The sequence below is a fragment of the Pipra filicauda genome, unplaced genomic scaffold (genome assembly GCF_003945595.2).
Source record: "Pipra filicauda isolate LSUMZ 115617 unplaced genomic scaffold, ASM394559v2 scaffold3_size10097308_pilon, whole genome shotgun sequence".
In the NCBI taxonomy this organism is placed as follows: Eukaryota; Metazoa; Chordata; class Aves; order Passeriformes; family Pipridae; genus Pipra; species Pipra filicauda.
Genome location: NW_024104532.1, coordinates 8,501,644 through 8,519,711, shown reverse-complemented (window position 1 = coordinate 8,519,711; position 18,068 = coordinate 8,501,644). Strand labels below are relative to the sequence as shown.

The 18,068-nt window shown below is 39.3% G+C and overlaps 1 protein-coding gene across 3 annotated transcripts in view; it reads left to right on the top strand.

Moving 5' to 3' along the window:
• Positions 1-18,068, top strand: part of SLIT3 (slit guidance ligand 3) — a 479,094-nt gene that overhangs the window by 319,069 nt on the left and 141,957 nt on the right. For all 3 annotated transcript variants that reach the window (XM_027722165.2, XM_027722164.2, XM_039385199.1), the window contains 3 exons: positions 1,871-1,942; positions 7,449-7,520; positions 16,983-17,054. In XM_027722165.2, the coding sequence (XP_027577966.2) occupies positions 1,871-1,942; positions 7,449-7,520; positions 16,983-17,054 (216 nt within the window). The remainder of the gene's footprint in view (positions 1-1,870; positions 1,943-7,448; positions 7,521-16,982; positions 17,055-18,068) is intronic.

Here is an 18,068-nt window from a genome sequence, read left to right as displayed (position 1 = left end):
TTTCCACTCTTAAATCACTAAAATTTCCTTGGAATTTTAAGTGATTATAAAAACGGACATGTTCCCCCCCCTGCCCCCCATCTTTTCATTTGAGTTTCCCTGCAAGGACTGCTGTGCCTGTGTGCAGGACGTGTGATTCCCCCAATTTCCATCCCCAGGGCCAGGGAATTGGGCAGGCAGGGCCCTCTTTTGTTCCTCGAAGTGTCTGCACAGAAATACTTGGGAGGAGTGAAACACCCAACTGGCAGGCTGACAAAAAGCCTTTATGGGAAGAGTATGTGTACTGCTAATTCTGGTGACAAACACCCAACAATAGTGGTGTGCTGGAGCTTGCAGCAATTTGCATTTCACTGTGGACTTGCCAGAAATGAAGCGTGTTATATTTAGACCAAGTGGAAGGGAAATCTCAGACACTAATTCAAATCACAAAACAAGGAGTAGAATTAACTCTGATCACAACCTTTAAGATAGACTGCTACAGAAATAAAAGAGGGCATGCACGTTGGCTGTACAAGTTGACTGTGCAAATATCATAATATTTGAGACTTAAATAGCTTCTTAGAGTATAACTGTGCTGGCAAATCATCTTATTTTCAAGGGGATTTTTTCTCTTGTCTATGGATCACCAGAAGGATACCCTGTGCAACAGAGAGCTGATGGGCCTTACACATTTTCTCTGCATTATTTCCAAACCTTGATTTATTTCTCCCTTCTCCCGTTTCATTTTATCTCCATTCCTGGTTCTAAAATTTTTTTCTCCCCTCTGCAATGCTGCAGCAGCTCCAAATGACTAGAGTGCTTCATTCCATCATTGCAGTATGTTTTTGTATTTCAATTCCATTTCCAACCGCAGATTTTTTACTATTTAAACTCTTTCTTTTTTATGGCACTTTGGGGAAAAAATACACAACATTTGAACAATAAGTAAGAGCAAGGAAAAATCACATTTTACTCTCAGTTCCAACTCTGTAGAATTTTAGCTGTCGTGGTCATTGAAATTTATTTTATGGGAATCTACTTTTACATTTCTAATTGAGATGAACACTTAGAGTTCATCTGAGGAGAAGTTATTCCTTTTAGCAGGAATTTGGGGAACTTGCTGACAATTGAAAGTACTTCTGGGAAGGAAGAGAAATTAATCTTAGTGGTTACTGTATGTGGTATCTTAAAGCTGCTTAGATTTTATGTTAGTGAGACATGCATTTATGATACTTCATAAAGAATACCTCTTTCAACCCAAATCTTAGAAATAAAAACAGCAGCATTTTCATGTAGTCCAAACCATATTTTAGAAAACCTTCAGCATTTGGTAGTTAAAATAGGAAGATACTGTTCTTTTTTGTACTGCTTTAACATAAAGTTTCTCCCCCTTTCCTCTTAAAAATCTGGATTCATCTTGCAGTAAATCTACTTTGTTTTTTAGCATGTTCCCACAGATTCTTGCTCCTTGAATTGTTCTGATAGTATTATTAATCTGCTTATTAAGCTGTCACAACACAGCCTAGCTTTTAGTTCAGGTGGCTACGTTCTGTTTACAACACCTAGTCAAGGAAAGCATCTGCATTTTTATTTTCTACCTTAACTTTCAAATATACATGCTGTTATTTATTAATTCCACAAGACTTAAAGGTACAGTTTCTCTAACCTGCGGCTTTTTTGCTGTACCAATTTAGTGTAATCAAAGAGATTGTTTTATTTTCTAAGTTATTTTCTCAGCGTTTTCTCCATTTAGTGGATTTCAAAAGAAAAAACGTGTCTTGCATAAACATAAATTTGTTTTTATATTTATACAAAATTTGCTGTCATGTTTAATGTGATTCCCATCCTGTAGCTGTGTAGTTAACATGTATATTGCTTTGTTTGTTTTCAGACGTTTGGAACAAAACCTCATCAAAATCATTCCCCCTGGAGCTTTCACCCAGTACAAGAAGCTTAAGAGAATGTAAGTTTTAATAAGACCAACATGCAAGGGCAATCACGAAACTTCCAGCTTCAAGTTCAGTATCTTTATTTCAGAAACATATTGGCAATTCTGTGTTGAAATCACTGGGGATTGCACAAATAATCTCTTCAAAGTGTAAGCAACAATGGAATTCGGTTCAGGATGCCTAACAGTGCATGAAATCCTTAATAATGCTTAATTTCACTTCCTATTATAAACGATGTGATCTAATTACTTGTTAGTCTGTTCAAACTTCAAATCTGCTTCCTCAGAAAAGATTTGAAGTCCCGGCTTTTTTTCTCTCTTTTGTTCTGGTGTCTGTTTGCAGCAGTTCAGTGAAGTTGACCCCACTTAGAGCAGGAGTGAGGATTTTTTTTGTAGTGCCTTCAGTGGCCTGATGTTGAAATGGTTTGACTGTTTACAAGGAAACAAAGAAATCTGCTGGGGAGCTTGTTTTCCCTGTTGCTTAATCACCAGTTGATACCCAGACAATTATTTTTGTATTAGCTCTTGTGTTTTCTTTTTGGATTAAAAAAAAAAAAATAACCCTGATGTGTAGCAGGTCTGTCCTGCAGATAATCCAGGCATTCCCCCAGCTGGGTTTTCTTTTCATTTTTAAGTGATATATATAAGAGATGATGTGACAGTAGTACCATGACACAAATAATGGTAAAGCAAGTTACTCCTGGTTGATCACAATATCAAGAGGTTTATGGTACCACTGGACCAGTAACTTCCAGGAGTCATCCTGGCTTTGTAGCTCAGTGCTAACTCTGCTGAAAAGGTGCTTTTGCAGTTCTTTTCTGATGTGAACAATGCTGGGATTAAGACAGTGTGAGCTCATTTCATGGAAGACACTGGATGAGCAGATAGCTAATGCTTTTGGAAACTGAAATGAGCTCCTGCAGTCCCATTGATGTAAGGGTAAAATGACTGCATTTTCCAGGCCAAACTCACCAAGTTCCTAGAGCTGAAGAGCTGTAAATATGGATCTTAATATTTAACAGGTCTAATCATCAATCTTAGAGGGTCTCCATTCTTCTGTCTCACTTTCAATATAGCTGTATGTATTTTTAAAGAAGCCCTGTATTGGATAGTGAGATGGTAATTTCAGTGAAAAATGATGAATCCCTTACCAGTGACCTAACTTGTAATTTTTTCATTATTAAAATCACTACATAGTTCTTTCTGAGGTGTGACTAACTTTAGGTTTTGGCAGTGTTTTACTGTCCTTTCATTTGTCTTGATTGGTGAACTCTAGTTTTAAGGGAGTTGACCAGAAAAATGTTCTTTCACGTTACTAGCTGCTCAATCCAATGCAGCACTTACTATGTGAAATGATTAATGTTAGAATTTCACAGCAGAATTCCATTAGCAAGTTGTGTTAACAGCTTTCTGGAGAATAATTGGCATACTCACTGAGATCTGAACTCATAATTAAATAATAAGTTATTTTGCCAGATGATCTGTGTCAAAGCTGAGTTAACGGAAGAGCATTTTGTGGAAGAACTTGGGAGAGGTGGTTGGGCTGCAGAATGTCCCATAACATACATGATGTTTTGCCATTTGGTTATTGACCTGTCTCCTTGTTTAAGTTTTGTTCCTGCTGGATGGTGAGGTTATAAATTGAGCAGCACTTCGGTTACACATAGTTTAATTGAGGATATTTGTTTCAGTATTTGAAGAGATTATTGACATTGTATTTTCAGTGTGCAAGATTCCCAGTACTGTCAACACAAAAATATACTTTAGTCAAAAGACTATCTCTTAAAACAAAAGAATCATCCATTTTTTTCCATTAGAGGAAGGACATGTTCGATATCACTGAGCCTTTCTTCCTTCCTGTCACTTTGATTTCAATGAGCAGTGCCATAGCATGAAGATTATCAATTTAGTTAATTGATACTCTGCTCAGGGCACAAATGAAGAACATTAATATAATTGTTGTTATTATTACTATTAACCATTATAATATTTTTATCTACTTCAGAGGAATATTAGCATACCACTGCAAATTTTATTTTTCTCCTAGTGAATAAATATACAAGAATGTTATGGGTATTTGCCTTCTCAGTTGCAGCACTCTGGATTTTGATTGTTTACTGAGTATTTCCTGCAAGATTAGACAATTTCCGTTTCTTAACTAATTGGATAACTGAGATTAATTTTTAAGTAAGAGCCAGTTGTCCAAGATAATCTTGATAGGACTTGATATTAATAAGTCAAGATGATAGCAGAGGATGGATGTTAATTCAAGTGTTATACTTGCATGTAGCTGAAGTTTGCCCTTTAGAATGTCTCTTCAACAACTTCTAGGATGGGAGAGCTACTTTGGTGATCCAGTTTTAGTTAAGGAGCTGGAATATTTTGTGCCTTGACCTTAATCATAATTGCCCACATCTCCTCACACAATTAATGACATGAAGCTAAATGTATCTGTCTCTTCTGAGAAGGAAGATTTGACACTTGAAGGATTCAAATATGCACTTGAATGATATAATCTGGGGTGATGGTTTCCCTGATTTTGGGGTGGGTATAACCCCAGCTCTCTGCTCAATTATTCAAGGGCTTTAGAAGAGGTTTCAGGGGCTTCAAGGAGACACATCCCATGTCCAGGGGTAGAAGTTGTCATGATTGCATGAAGTATCCAAGCCCAGACAAGCCATTTTGAATTCATTCACAGAGCAGTTGTGCTTGTACCCATAGTTCTGTAACTTTTAACTAACAAGTTTGTAGCAAGTTTGTAGAGCAAGACTAAGAGCCAAGTACATAGAACCACTTTGAAAGATGTTGTACCTCTCTGATGCTTGTAGTGACATTCCATGTTGTCAGATTAATTTTACCACATATTAGCAGAAAACACATTGAGATGTCACAGGCTTCCCAGTAGCTCAGTGGAGTTGCTACTTTTGTTAAGCAGCTTCTAAAAACTAAACCATATATGACATGGAGTTTGCTGAGTACTCTTGTCAAATGAGAACAGTCCATTTTACATGTGAGAGATAATCAAGTAATCTGTTTCTAATAATGTTACTCAACAAAGAGCACATTCATCCAATGCTATTAATAATTTTGCATATGGCTGCATCTAAAAATAAATCTGTTTTGTTTCAAAACCTTTTACAGTAAAGACATTTAAGCCCTACAGTTGCACAGGGACTTGCAGGGTATCCTTGCTCCCCTGGTGCAAAGTCAAACCCAATTTATGTCCCTAGCTGGTAACTGAGCACAGCCACCCTCCAAGGTCTGTTCAATAACCTTTGGAAAGATTTCTGCTGTGCTGCCAGAGGTGCAGGGAGACAAGTATGAGGTGACTCATGTATTCCCTGCCTGAGTGGAATCCTGGTAATTTTATTACATTTCCAGTTGAAGAGCCACACTTCCCCTGAGGGATTCAGAGATACCCTAAACTATGAAAATGAACCTTATGTCATCTAAATTGTCTTTTACAAAAACCTGTGTCTCTTTGTCTTGATGTAAATCAAGCACAGAATAGGACAATCTTACCCAAGCAGGCCAAACGAAGGGAAGAAAAATACAAGGACATAATTGAATCCCTTTCCCTCAGTCAAGTCAGATGGAGCCTCCTTATCCAACAGCAGAGGAACTTGGGCTCTAATGGAAAGGAAATAATGTGTCTAATTATCTTCTAATGCTGATTGTAGTGCATCTGCATGAAGTGAGTGAGTGTCATCACCCAGCATGGCATTTCTGCACGTTCAGGCACCATTAGTTATACACTCATTAGTGTCCGGACATGGGGAGAGAGGAAGGATGGAGATGTGGAAATGCAGCAAATCAATAAAATAGTGCCGAAATCCTTGTTTCAAAAATCAGATGCCCCTTTCAGATGCTTGTCGCTGTTCAGCAAACCCGTCTTTTCATGTGATTTTTAATGGATTTTAATGCATTGCTTGATAAATAGATAGAACTGATCCACATCAGATTTCTGCTTGCTAGATAAAAAGCAGAAGTCAGCCTAAACAAGTTGCACAAAAACCTGTATAAAAGTAAATATTCTTACTTTCAGTGTGACAAATTTGGCTGGTGTAAGTCAAGCTGAAGAACCAGAAACCTTCCATGAACGCTGTCCTGGCAGGCAGGACGTTGTAACAGAAAACAACAGTAGATTGCAGAGCAGATTGGTTTGATGAGCCTTATAAAATAATCAAATCTCATAAGGGAGCCAAAAAAACTCAAAAATCCCACTTTATGTGGCTAGATTTGAAAACGGAGGACTGCGTTAAAATTTTAACCGACATAATTTGTGGCTCAAAACATGTATAGAATGGCAAACCTTCTTACTTTCTGATTATTAAGTTCTCATTCAAGTGATGTTTATTTAGAGTCTACTTAGCATGTGCCCCAGTGGAAATATCAGTGAAGATGTACTTGAAATACTGTATTACTGCAGTTTCAGCTCTCAGTGAAGAGATTTAATGCTAGTGATACAAGCTGATACCAACTGTCAGGGAATGCAGTGAGGGTGGCTGAAAGTTGTCTCTCAGCTAAGCACTTGGTTGAACTGATTGACAGAAAGTTTGGGTGGCAGTGACAGTCACGGTAAGGCTCTGAGCATCTGGGTACCACGTGGAGTAAATTGGGCTCCATCTATAAAGATGCTGTGGCACAGTCTCTATTCATCTTTGTTGGTTATGATTAGAATTGAAGGGTATTTTCCTAACCAGGAACGCGCTTCCCTCGCAGATGACAGCAGGCTGTGCTGAATTCCACTCACACCGCAGCTGAAAGGGTGGAATCTTGCTGGGCTCCCTGGCAGGGTCTGCAGCACACTCACTGGGTGTTCCCACAGTGCTGCTGGCCTTCAGAGCTCCATGATTTCCATTCAGGTGCTCAGAGGCTTTCCCCAGTGTCTGAAAACTCTGGGCAGACCTGCCAGCGCTCTGTCAACCCTCTTCTCTCAGCTGTTTCACCAGGTCAAGGTCGTGGTGGAATTCTACCATTAAAACCCAGGCACCACTGGTCCCATGCTGAGCTCCTCAGTGGCTCCGGGGTCTGCTTTGGGATCAGGGGCTGGGCAGTCTGTGTGATCCTCTGTATTGTTATAAAGTTGGCCTCCCATGCCTGCATTTAAACATTCAGACAACCTTTATGCTTTGTCATGGGCTGCTTCTCGTGCTTGAGGGCCACCCCACAGAGTCGCAGCGCGGTCTCCAGTACTAATAGCTCTTAAGATGGTTTTATCAACATCACTGTTGTGCTCCAAAACTCTTCATAAAAACCTGTGTTTTAATGCCCATAAAATGAAAGACCTCATTAACAGGAGAGCTCTGGTTATTGAGGCTGGTGGCTTGTCATACTGACTGATGTTTCCTGATCCTTCCTGGAATTTGCCTATCTGTGCCCTAGCATCACTTCTCTGAGTTAATATGATCTTTTACTTCTGTTTTTATATCAAGTGTGTTCTTCCAATAAACCACAGCTAGAATCTTTTTGTCAAATTCCTGTTTACAATTGTTTTTTTAATCCTCCCTTCTCTTTGCAGAGACATCAGCAAGAACCAAATAACTGACATTGCGCCTGACGCATTCAAAGGCTTGAAATCTCTCATTTCGTTGTAAGTAGAAAATAGAACTGAATGGGCATTTGGGGAGAGCTTGCATGGAAGAGGAATAAAAATGATAATGTGCTGTCTGGGGGAACATATGTTTCTGTGTGCAATTGCCAGCTTGCGTGAAGCATCTGATCTTTTGTAAATGAAAAATTGGTGATGAAGTTTAGGAGAGACTGTTTACAAGTCTCTAGTAAGCTCTTTTATAGATCCACACCCCCAGGGTTGCTGACTTGTTCAGTTCTTCACAGAAGTGCATTAGTTGATCTTCATGTGCACCTGCAGTCTGGACAATCCACCCCTACTCCTCATGGCCCACAAAAACCTCACCATAGCTCACACATTGTTTGGTGGTGTGGAGGAGTTGGGAAAATACTTCCATACTGAATTTTTCTTCCAGAGTACAGAACTGAGATTACACTCTCTTAAGAGTTTTCTGGTTTATTTCATTTTTTGTTGAGTTTTTTTTGTTTGTTTGTTTGGGGCTTTTTTTTTCAAACTCGTTAGGGAAGAACCTAAGCTTGTAAGAAAATGTTTATATTGCTTAACTGTAATTAGTAATTTATTAAGCTGGAAGGGGTCTAAAATATGACTTCACACAAAAGATAAAAAGAAGGTAGGATCTCTTGACAGCCATTCATTTCTCTTTATAGAGCACAGAACTGGTTTAGCACCAAGTTGAACTTACTTGCAGCTATATTTCAGCCTAGGTGCTCAGAGCACTATTAAAATAGTGGAGCTTTTAATGGGTAAAAGGAGCAATGCAAGGTCAGAAGCTGCATATGGAGGATAAACTAGAATAGACTGTTAGAAAGAGCCCAGGCTGAGAGAAGAGGGTAAGCACAAATAGAATGATATTTGCTTGTGTTTATCTTAAGGATAGTTTTAAAACAATTATCTCATTAATATTCATATAACACAGCTCGATTCTTTAAAGAGTGTAGCTTGTTTCTATAAGCTGCCATAATTTTATTCACTGAATACTGGATAATTCTGACAAACTGGATAAACTTGTTGACTAGTACTAATATTAGAAGGTTATTAGGTATTAAACTTACATGTTACAGTAAACCTCTGAGCCAGAGTTCAGAAGGATTTGCCCTTTTTTGTGACCTGAATCCAGCTGGGAGAATGCCAGAAATATATATTAAGTGTTGCTGGTGTTTGTTGAATAGTTTGGGCAGTGTTATTCAACATGGTGTGGAAATGGTCAAATCCCTCAATGCTGTCTGGAAACAATTCAGTGAGTGAGTGACATTTACTGAATGCTACAGTTTTGGCTTAGTATGAAACTACTGCTGATGCTGCAGTGCTACAGCTTTCTGGTCTTGGCAAACCTCCTGATTTAGGAGTGAGCTGGACAGGCAAGACATTTCCACTGGGATTGGCCTCCCAGTGCAGAATATATTCAGCTTTAGCTGTAGTTAATTCAGATACCCCCCGGTGGCCTCAGGAGTGGGATGAAACACATCAGAGTGGACAGAGAGGAAATGAGAATGTAAACTGGGCAGGAATTTATAGTGTTTTGACTTTCATACAGAAGCAAGTGAAATGACTGTGTATTCTCTGCCCAGTCACCCCAAATGATATTTTAAGTAAATGATGTTTAAATACGTTTATATCCAAGTGGGTAAAATATTGCTTAAGTTAATGCTAAGAGGTTACAGGGGAGAAGAGACAGGGCAGGGAGATGAGACACAGCACAGAAAAAACTGTAGGGAGGGAACTGCCTCTGAGCAGTCTTTCTTTCGCTTGGTGTTGTTCTTTGCCTCAGTTTCCTTCTACCACAGACACACAAAGCTGTTGTAACACACAATTTCTGTTTGGCAGACTTGTTTCTAGGACAGTATCAGTTCCAGTTTTGAACTTGTCAGCCTCCTCCTCTAGGCTCAGTTGTCCACTATGCTTTTACTTTCTTCTGAAAGGTTTTACTCTTGCTTTTCATTGCAGGTAGGTCTCATATAAATGTTTTCCCTATGGTTGACAGGCAGTGGTTGGTTCTCTCCTCTTTCACAACCTGTCACCCAGACCTTTGGCAGATTCCTCCCTGCTGGTCACATCTGTAGTTGTTACAGTTTCTGAGCCCTGGATATCTTTATGGAGCAAGGTTATCTGCTGGTCTGCAGAACCTGGGTTTCACTGAAGAAACCTTCCCCAGGTTTCTACCTCTGAGAAGCAGAGGATCTTCTTTCCTCTGATCTCTGCCACAGCCACCAGTCCACTCCTGTCAGTCACAGAAAGTGTAAGAGAAGATGTATTTTCCCTCTTAAGCAGCTCACTCTGTGGGGTGCCCCAGGCCCCAGTGACTTTAGCCAGCTGCATGCCCTGAAGGAACACAGCTCTGCATACGGTGCTTCAGCCCAGCTGAGAGCAACTTTTATTGTCCATATACCTCAGTCAGATGTGATTGGTGCATACATTTTAATGAGGCACCACCGAGGTTTCATCCGTGAGCAGAGCAGCTGGACTTTGCAGCTATCTGAGTTAAAATCAGAGGAGAGGAGGGGGAAATATTAATGCACAAATGAAAGCAAGCAGCTTGGTTTCCATTAAAAATGAAGTACTGCTGTACTGCCTAAAATCCTTGCTCTTTCTCCTCTGTATTATTCCCATTTTCTGCCCCTCCCTTTCCTCCCTGCTTGCTTGCAATTGCAGTGCTCCCTATGGGTCTGAGAGAGTGAGAGTGCTTGTCTGGAAGGCAGCCAACATTGTTAGACTGGCTGGCTAATGGAGCCCTATGTACAGTGGGTTCTACTCTGCTTTCTTCTGAACTGAACTCAGGTTGGTGTTTCCAGGCAGAACCGTTTCTCAGACTACTCTGCCTATTGTAGAGATGGTAGAAAAAAATTGGTGTATTATGGTTTTCAGAACACAGGAATGTTTATTACAGAAGCCGTTTCCCCTCAAATGTATAAAACTTAAATCTTGAAAAAGTGCTAAGTGAGCCATGTGCTAGCAGGTCATAAGTTTTTACTGTAAATCTATATATTTTCTTTAGCAAGAAATCCACCTATGGGAGTCAAACAGGTCACAAAATCTTTATGCTTCAAAGTAGTCATTTCTACCTTGGGTTTTCTCTGCGTATAGCAGAAGAAAGGTAAGTTTGTTCTTGTGAGGACTCAAGACTTCTCCATTCCCCACACTCAGGAAGAAATAAGTTATTTTTTCTATGCTCATTTTTCAGTGGGATTTCATTCCTTATTCATATGACTCTGTGGAACAAGGAATTTCTACTGTTTTTCTTAGAAACATTTGGACACGTACGTAACTTTTTTTTTCCTGGTTGTTACAAGAATAAACAACCAGAATCATTGTTCTTAAAGAACCTTTTTTTTTTTTATTATTATTGTTCGTAGAGTTTTCTGGCCTTTCCTTTTCTCCTTGTTGTGTCCCATGCAGGTCAGCCCTGGGTCTGTATGTCCTGAGGATTTAATTCCGTTACAGTGTCTGAAGTTCTCTTTCAATATTTAGGCATTAGGGCTTAGATCCTTAGCATATTTTTGGTAGGAACCTTCACAGGTTTGATATGAAGGTTCAAACCTGCTTCTGGACAAAACTGGGGCTGCAGTAAGATCCATGCTCTGGGTTTGGGAGAACAGAGTTGTGGAGAGGTTGCTGTAAAACCATGGCAGGGAATGGAGAGTGTTGTGGACCAAGGACTGAGAAAAAGGGCCTTTGTCTTAAAAATGCCACTGTGGGATTTAGGAGGAAGAAGTTACAGTGCATAATATCAGTGACAGCTGCTGGGCAAATAACTGCTTTTCTCTGGCAAAGTCTCCCCTCTTGAAAAGCTGGAAGTACTTCTTTGTCTTAGAGAGATCGTAGTGTGGTGCATATGGTGAAGGCTGTGAGATGTTGTGATGCTGCAGCACTTGGACCATAGGAAATATCCAAGATGAGAGACGAATAATTAGAATTATTTGAATCTAAAAAATCAGTAATGTGGCCATGGCTTTCATGTTGGAGGGTTTAGTCTTGCCATCCAATGCTTCTTTCCATATAAACACGAGAGCAACCAGTACCCTTGCACTGAGAAGTGTGGCGAGATTGGTTGCTTGTAAAAGAATGTGCTATCTGAATTTTTAAGCAGAAGTTTGAGAAATGCTGAGTTTGTAGTGCTTGGTGTTTGTGTTCCATGGTGAGCATCGCCCTGTGCTGGAGCTGGGTGGGTAATGACTCAGCCCAGAGCACAGGGGCCAAATTAGGAAGAGTTTCATGTTTCAAAATTGCTGCATGCACTTTCTGAAGTAAATTAATTTTTCATTTAATCAGCTTGAAATCTGTCTAATATCAGTGAGAGGATTGTATCAGCATTTGGTTATTGTTAATAGGATCAAAGATGAATGTTGTTCTTGGGGTCCGTAAACTTCCCACAAATGTAGGTTTGGAAGGCCATGTCCAGACTGTCTGGGGACATTTTATGAGATATGACAAAATAGTCTAAGCCTTCAGGGTGTTAAACTGCATGAATAAATTTTAGACCACTGCAGAGGGAGAATTCCTTTGGTTTTGTTCATATACTGAATTAAGCTAGGGAACACTTTAAAAGCTTAGATCAGCCTGGGCACAAAGACAAGAGACAGCTTAGGTTTTGACATAGCAGTCCCATTTAGACCATCATCTCCTGGATGATGATGTATGAGGTGTCATTCATGGTGATTTGAAATCTGCAATAAAACACTGTCTATTGCAATAACTGCCAAACTTATTTTAAGGTAACAAATTGCTTTGGATAGTTTTACTGTGATTTATTTAGCTTAACTTGTTCTGAAGAAATATGAAATAGTGCAGGGGGAAAAAAATTACATGTCTAAGTTTCTTTCAGATATTAGAAATTTATTGCTGTTTTTATCCCTATCAATTCCTCCTCTTTTGAAAACTTGGATTCTTATTGAACCTGTGCCATTGTACATAGCTTGGGAAATATAATTCTTCCTAGCAAGAATTGTTTTCACAGTCTGAAGGAAAGTTAAAAGCATTCTGAGGACTGAAAAAGACATTGCATAAAGTCACAATTTGACACTTCAGTAAGAATGTTTCAGCCAAGCCAAAATAAAGGAACACTTAGCTGGAAACCATATGGTCTAAAGTAAGGGATTCTGTGCTAGGCTTTCATACCCCAAAAATCTCTGTATCACCTTCAAGGGAAAAAAAACATCTCAGTATTCTGTGATCTGACTTAATGAAGCAGCTAAATTGCAGCTACGTTTGTAAGTAAGGTGGGCTGAGAACTGCAAAATAGAGACAACACAGCAATTATTGTTTGAAACCCTTGAAGGTGGCACGTTAAACTTCAGTGAGCATGAAAGGGAGGGTACCCCCGTTGGTAAAGTCAGTGCAAATTCCTTCCTTTTAAAATTGTTCAAGGGGTCAGAATGGATAGAGACTGTGAAGAATCACTGAGAATTTTGTTTCCAGACCCTGCTGCTGAAGGTTGGATGCAGGCTTAATTACCTTCTCATCCAAGAAAACACAGTTGTGGTTATGTGTGCTTCCAGTGCTTCCTTTGTCTGGTGTGTCCCAGGCCTCTACATGAAGCCATGCAGTGACTATTTCCACCGTTTAATCTTTATTTTTAACTACTTACAACATCCGTTGGATTAATCTGCAAAACCTGAAGTTTAGTAGTAACAATTAATTATTTAACTGGAAATTTAATATCTAATTGTGTCTTGGAATAGATGCATTGTTGGGGGAATATTGAAATACGATGCCAGAACCAGGCTGAAGAAACATAACGCCTCATTATGGCTGTTATATATTTGTATAATTTCTTCTTGCAGATCCGTAGTAACTCTTTAGGGTGCTTCTTCCAGGGATCTCCTCCAATGCTCACAGTGCTGCCAGGGGTCTGTGCTTTATGTGGTGTCATATTTGTCAGGCCTGGGGCTCGTTTGGTCTCCTAAAGTTGAGAAGCAAATGAAAAATCAGGAGCGCAGTAAAAGTTTTCGTAATTTTTTGGTGTTCTAATAAAAGTTGTTCTAATTCACTGATTCGCTGTCTATTGGCACCAATTGCTGAGCTAATTTGATTTTTATTACGTATTAACCTTGTTAGTGTATTTTTAATAAGAAAATATTTTGAGTCTAACATTTCAGGTGCTCTGGGATGGGAGAAGGGTCGTGTTCCTGTGCCAAGCCTGCACTTTAACCAGGCCACCTGCATGTCCTGCAACATGTGTGAGGGCTGCAAGTGAACATGCATTTTTAGAACTTGTAATGCCATGGGCAGATCTGCTGTAATTTATCTCTGCTGGTAAACTTGTTGAAGATTTAAATGAAGTTCTTGAGTTGATTTGGCTGTGTTTCCCTTTATATGGCAGTTTGAAGTTGGGTTGTTTGTTTGTTTTTTTTGTTTGGTTTTTTTTTGTTTGTTTGTTTGTTTGGTTTTGGTTTTTTTTTTTTTTTTTTTTTTTTTTTTTTTTTTGTTTGTTTGTTTTTTATTAGGGGTTTTTGTTTGGTTTCTTTTTCCCCCAGAGCTGCAGTTCTGGGAATGTTGAGGTGCTGGCCAGTGTGATGGGCAGCTGGCAGGAGGAGAGGAGAGTGCTGCAGTAATAGTTCCTGGCAGAACCTGACCAGTGTCATGTTCATTGGGATGAGGATGAGGATGATTTTTCTGTCTTAAACAGAAAAAAAAAAGAGAACTCTGAGGAAAGCGAGTTTTCTGTGCTTTTTCTTAGAGCAAGTGGTCATAAGGAACTCCAGAAATGGGGTGCAGTGCATTGGGATCTCCCCACCTCTTTGCCTCTCCCTGCAGCCCTGCCATGGCAGGCACACGTGGCATTAACTAATTTGGCTCTGGGTAGTGCTGAACATGAATATGAATTAGAGACAAGAATATGAGCTCTCATACTGACTTTTGTTTAGCTGTTAATCTGTTCCAGTGTTAATGTGCCACATGCACATAAGCCCAATTAGGTTGGGAAATGCTTATTTTCCCTTTCACGGCTTCTAAAAATCGAAGCTTTGTTTTTATTTTATAAGCTATTTTAATCTGTTTTATTTTGCTGAAAATAATAAAGGGGATGTATAAACACGTCCAAGGTTTAAAATTCAGTGACACACTGCACTCTGACCTTCTGACTCTTACATTAAAATTAAATGAAGGAATTACTCTGAGAGTCTTATTTTGCATTCAGTCGTACCATGGGTAACAACTGCACTGCGTGTGAGTGGGGATTTCTTTAAGGGTTTACTTTCCATAAGTGTTTTTACTTCTGCAGCCAAAATAACCCTTAGGCTGGAGTGGGGATGGTTTTACTTTCCATGGGCATTCTGTAAAGTTTATATTCTCAACTCCTTCTTATATGATAGACTATTCTGCATTATTGATCACTGTTGATGATCCTGCTATTTCCCAAACTAAGGAAGATGTTCCTCAAACACCTCAGAGCTCGTAAACTGAACTCGATATGCAGATGATGTGCTTGCTAAAGAAATCATCTTTCAGAAAGACTGGAAAGTGAAATGAGTGTAAACTGGATTCTGTGGGCATTAAATTAATGTTTTAACCTTTTACAAATATTTTATTTGCAGAGGTTTTGCTTTTGCTTCTTGATACAGGTGCACACATCAGTTAAAAAAGTCTGTGAGTCAGCCACTCACATGTTGGTTCAGAGCCCAGTGAAATTCAGTGACTTGAATGTTCTCCCATAGTTTGAATCTGCATCTAAATGGTCCTGTTGAACCTCTCAAAGTTCAGCCACCATTTCTCTCTAGCTTTGGGTAGAGTATAAAAGTCTGTGTGACTTGCATGAAATTTTGTTGAAGTAGGAAATTGTGTGTGTCTTCTGAAGCTGAAGTTAAGAAACAATTAGGAAGATTTACAAGCATTCATTACCCACAGAATACAGTCACTGGAACAGCACATTAAAAGCCAACCTCCTGACTCTGCAATAGATAAAGAGAAATTATGTCACATTTGTTTAGAGAAAATATAATGCTGGGTGATCACTGGTTTCTTGGGTAGCACTTCAGTTCCTGCTAGACTGCGAAAGTAATGAAAAATGAAGTTTCAAGTTTGGATTTTCATATTTAAGTGGTGTTATTTTATTTAGATTCATTTTATTGAGGCTCAGAAATGAGCTGATCTGGGAAGGCTCCCCCAGGGGTGATAGACTTGCAGTGACTGATGAAGAGTAAACTGAAGTGGTGATGCTCTGGGAGGGCCAGAGGGTATTGGAAGAGGTCTGTCATGCCAGGGAGTTTGTTTTTCAATATGTCCAACTCTTCATAATATTTCAAATGTTGTAAGACAGGGTAATTGCAGGATTTCAGCCAGCATTCAAGCCTCACATGGCTGTTTGATTCATTGCTAGGATATTGTTCCACATGAAAAAGTTAGGGAATTAACCAGTTTAGTGGCACATAAGCACCAAAGTTTTGGCATGAGCTGGTTTATAACCATTTACCATGTCCTGTGCAGGGCATAGGAATTACATAAATACTGTTTTGCCCAATTTGAAGTCTATTAAAATGTTTAGGTAAGGGAAAATATTTTCAGAGGGACCCTAATCATCTTCCCTTTTCCCAGGACCCACGGAAGCTCCTCACGCACTTTCTGGTTTTGACAAATGTTACCAACTTGCAGTAATGACATGAGTAAATACTTCAGCCATGATTGAAATTCAGGTGTTCTGTCAAACGTGATTTTGTTCTGATCACTGGGTAGCACATCTCAGCATAATGGTGCTTCTGTCCCTTTTCCCCTTTAGTTCAGTTTCCTGAGGATGATATATGTGCATTTTTCCATTAAAAATGAAATACTTTTTAATATTGAAACTGAATCGTGGATACCAGGTCATATATTTATGGTTGAATAAATATATACAGTGACTCTCATTTTTATTATTAAAGCTTTACTGATTTTTATAACTAAGCCATGCCTAAATTATTTTTGAGTTTCTGAAATACATGTCTACTTCCAGTTCAGGATAAATTTCTTTATATTAGCTCGTTGAAATGGTAACAGCAGCTGGTGAAGCCATAATATTTTATCCAATGATGCCTGTGTCACATTTCATGCCAATTACTGTATCTTAAGAGACTCAGTTATATGAAATTTTATCTACAACCGGCTTGTGCTCCCTGGCTTTTAAATTCAGTATTGCTGAGCGGAATTCTAGGTTTTTGCATCAGACAATGTGCCTTTCAGTGGTTAAAATATTTCTAAAAAGGGTGAAAAAAAAAAAATCCCTTAACAGAATGAAAAATATTTCAGATACAGATTTTGGATGATGTCCAGTTTCTACATTAGAAATGCTTTCCAACACCAGACGAAGCCTGAATCATAACGACTCATTTAATACCATGTGCTCTCTGAAAAGAAAATGAGATCAGTGGTTAAATGAAATGCCCACAGATCCTGGGCATGGTGCACAAGATCAATAAAGATGATAATGCAGAGATGTGGGAGGACACTAAACTGGGCTGTTATTTAAGATTTATTTTGTCTTCCTGAATCTTGCAGAGTGCTCTATGGAAACAAGATCACGGAGATTCCCCAGGGCCTTTTTGATGATCTTGTGTCTCTGCAGCTGCTGTGAGTATGATCCCTTCCTCTCCTTTATTTTACAGACTAGCTAGATTTACTGGTTTTTTCAGCTTCTGACATTAATATCACCACCTTTTCCCCTGCAAACTCACTGGGATGTGCTAGTCTGTTGTGTCTGTGTCAGGCGAGAGGGAGGCAAGGGCTGAAAAAAAAAGAAAGGGAGGTGTCAACAGTTTTATAGCACAGTGTGTATAATGGGTAATAGACACAGAGGATTTGAGTGTGGGGAGGAAATGAGAGAGGCAGTGAAGTCCAAGAAAGGAAATTTGGTCACCGGCTGATGCGTGGGTGGGGATGCCATCTGATTGTTTTTACACATTTAGCACTTGTGGTTGAATGTCTGGATCCTTGAGGGCTGTGCTGCCAGTACCTGCACAGAAAGGGCACTGTGAAAGATCTGATTGTTGCAGCTCCTGCTCAGCTCCATCTTCTTCTTACGTCAAAAGCGGCTTAGCTGCGGGGGAAATGATTTCACAATATATTGTGATTTGAGGGTTTTATGCCATGTGTGATTTAACATGATCAGGGGAAGTTGTATATGTTCAGTGCATATTAATGTAGCAGAAAAAATTTCCTAAACCAAATGTGAAATTGCAAATTTCACTCCTGTCTCCATAATCACATTGGGAACCAGTAGCTCCTTCAAAGAGAAGGGAATCATCAGCCAGACAGTAGAGGGAGCAGAAGTGAAGTGAGTTTAATGTGTATTCCTAATGTTCTGATTACCATCATGGATGATGCAGTCAGAATGACTGCAGATGCCATATCATAAAGGTGATATGTCATAAATTAATCGATTCTGGTTTATATGACAAGCAGCACTCAGCTCCCAAACAATAAATCATATAAAATATAGAATATAATGTACCTTCTGGACACGTTATTTTAAGCCTCTCTGATGATCTTGACATAGCCAGCAATGAATATCCAGAAGTTCATGATTGTCACTGGGGCTGTCACTCTGTGATTGCAGTCTTTGCCATCCTTATCGTGCTGTATAAA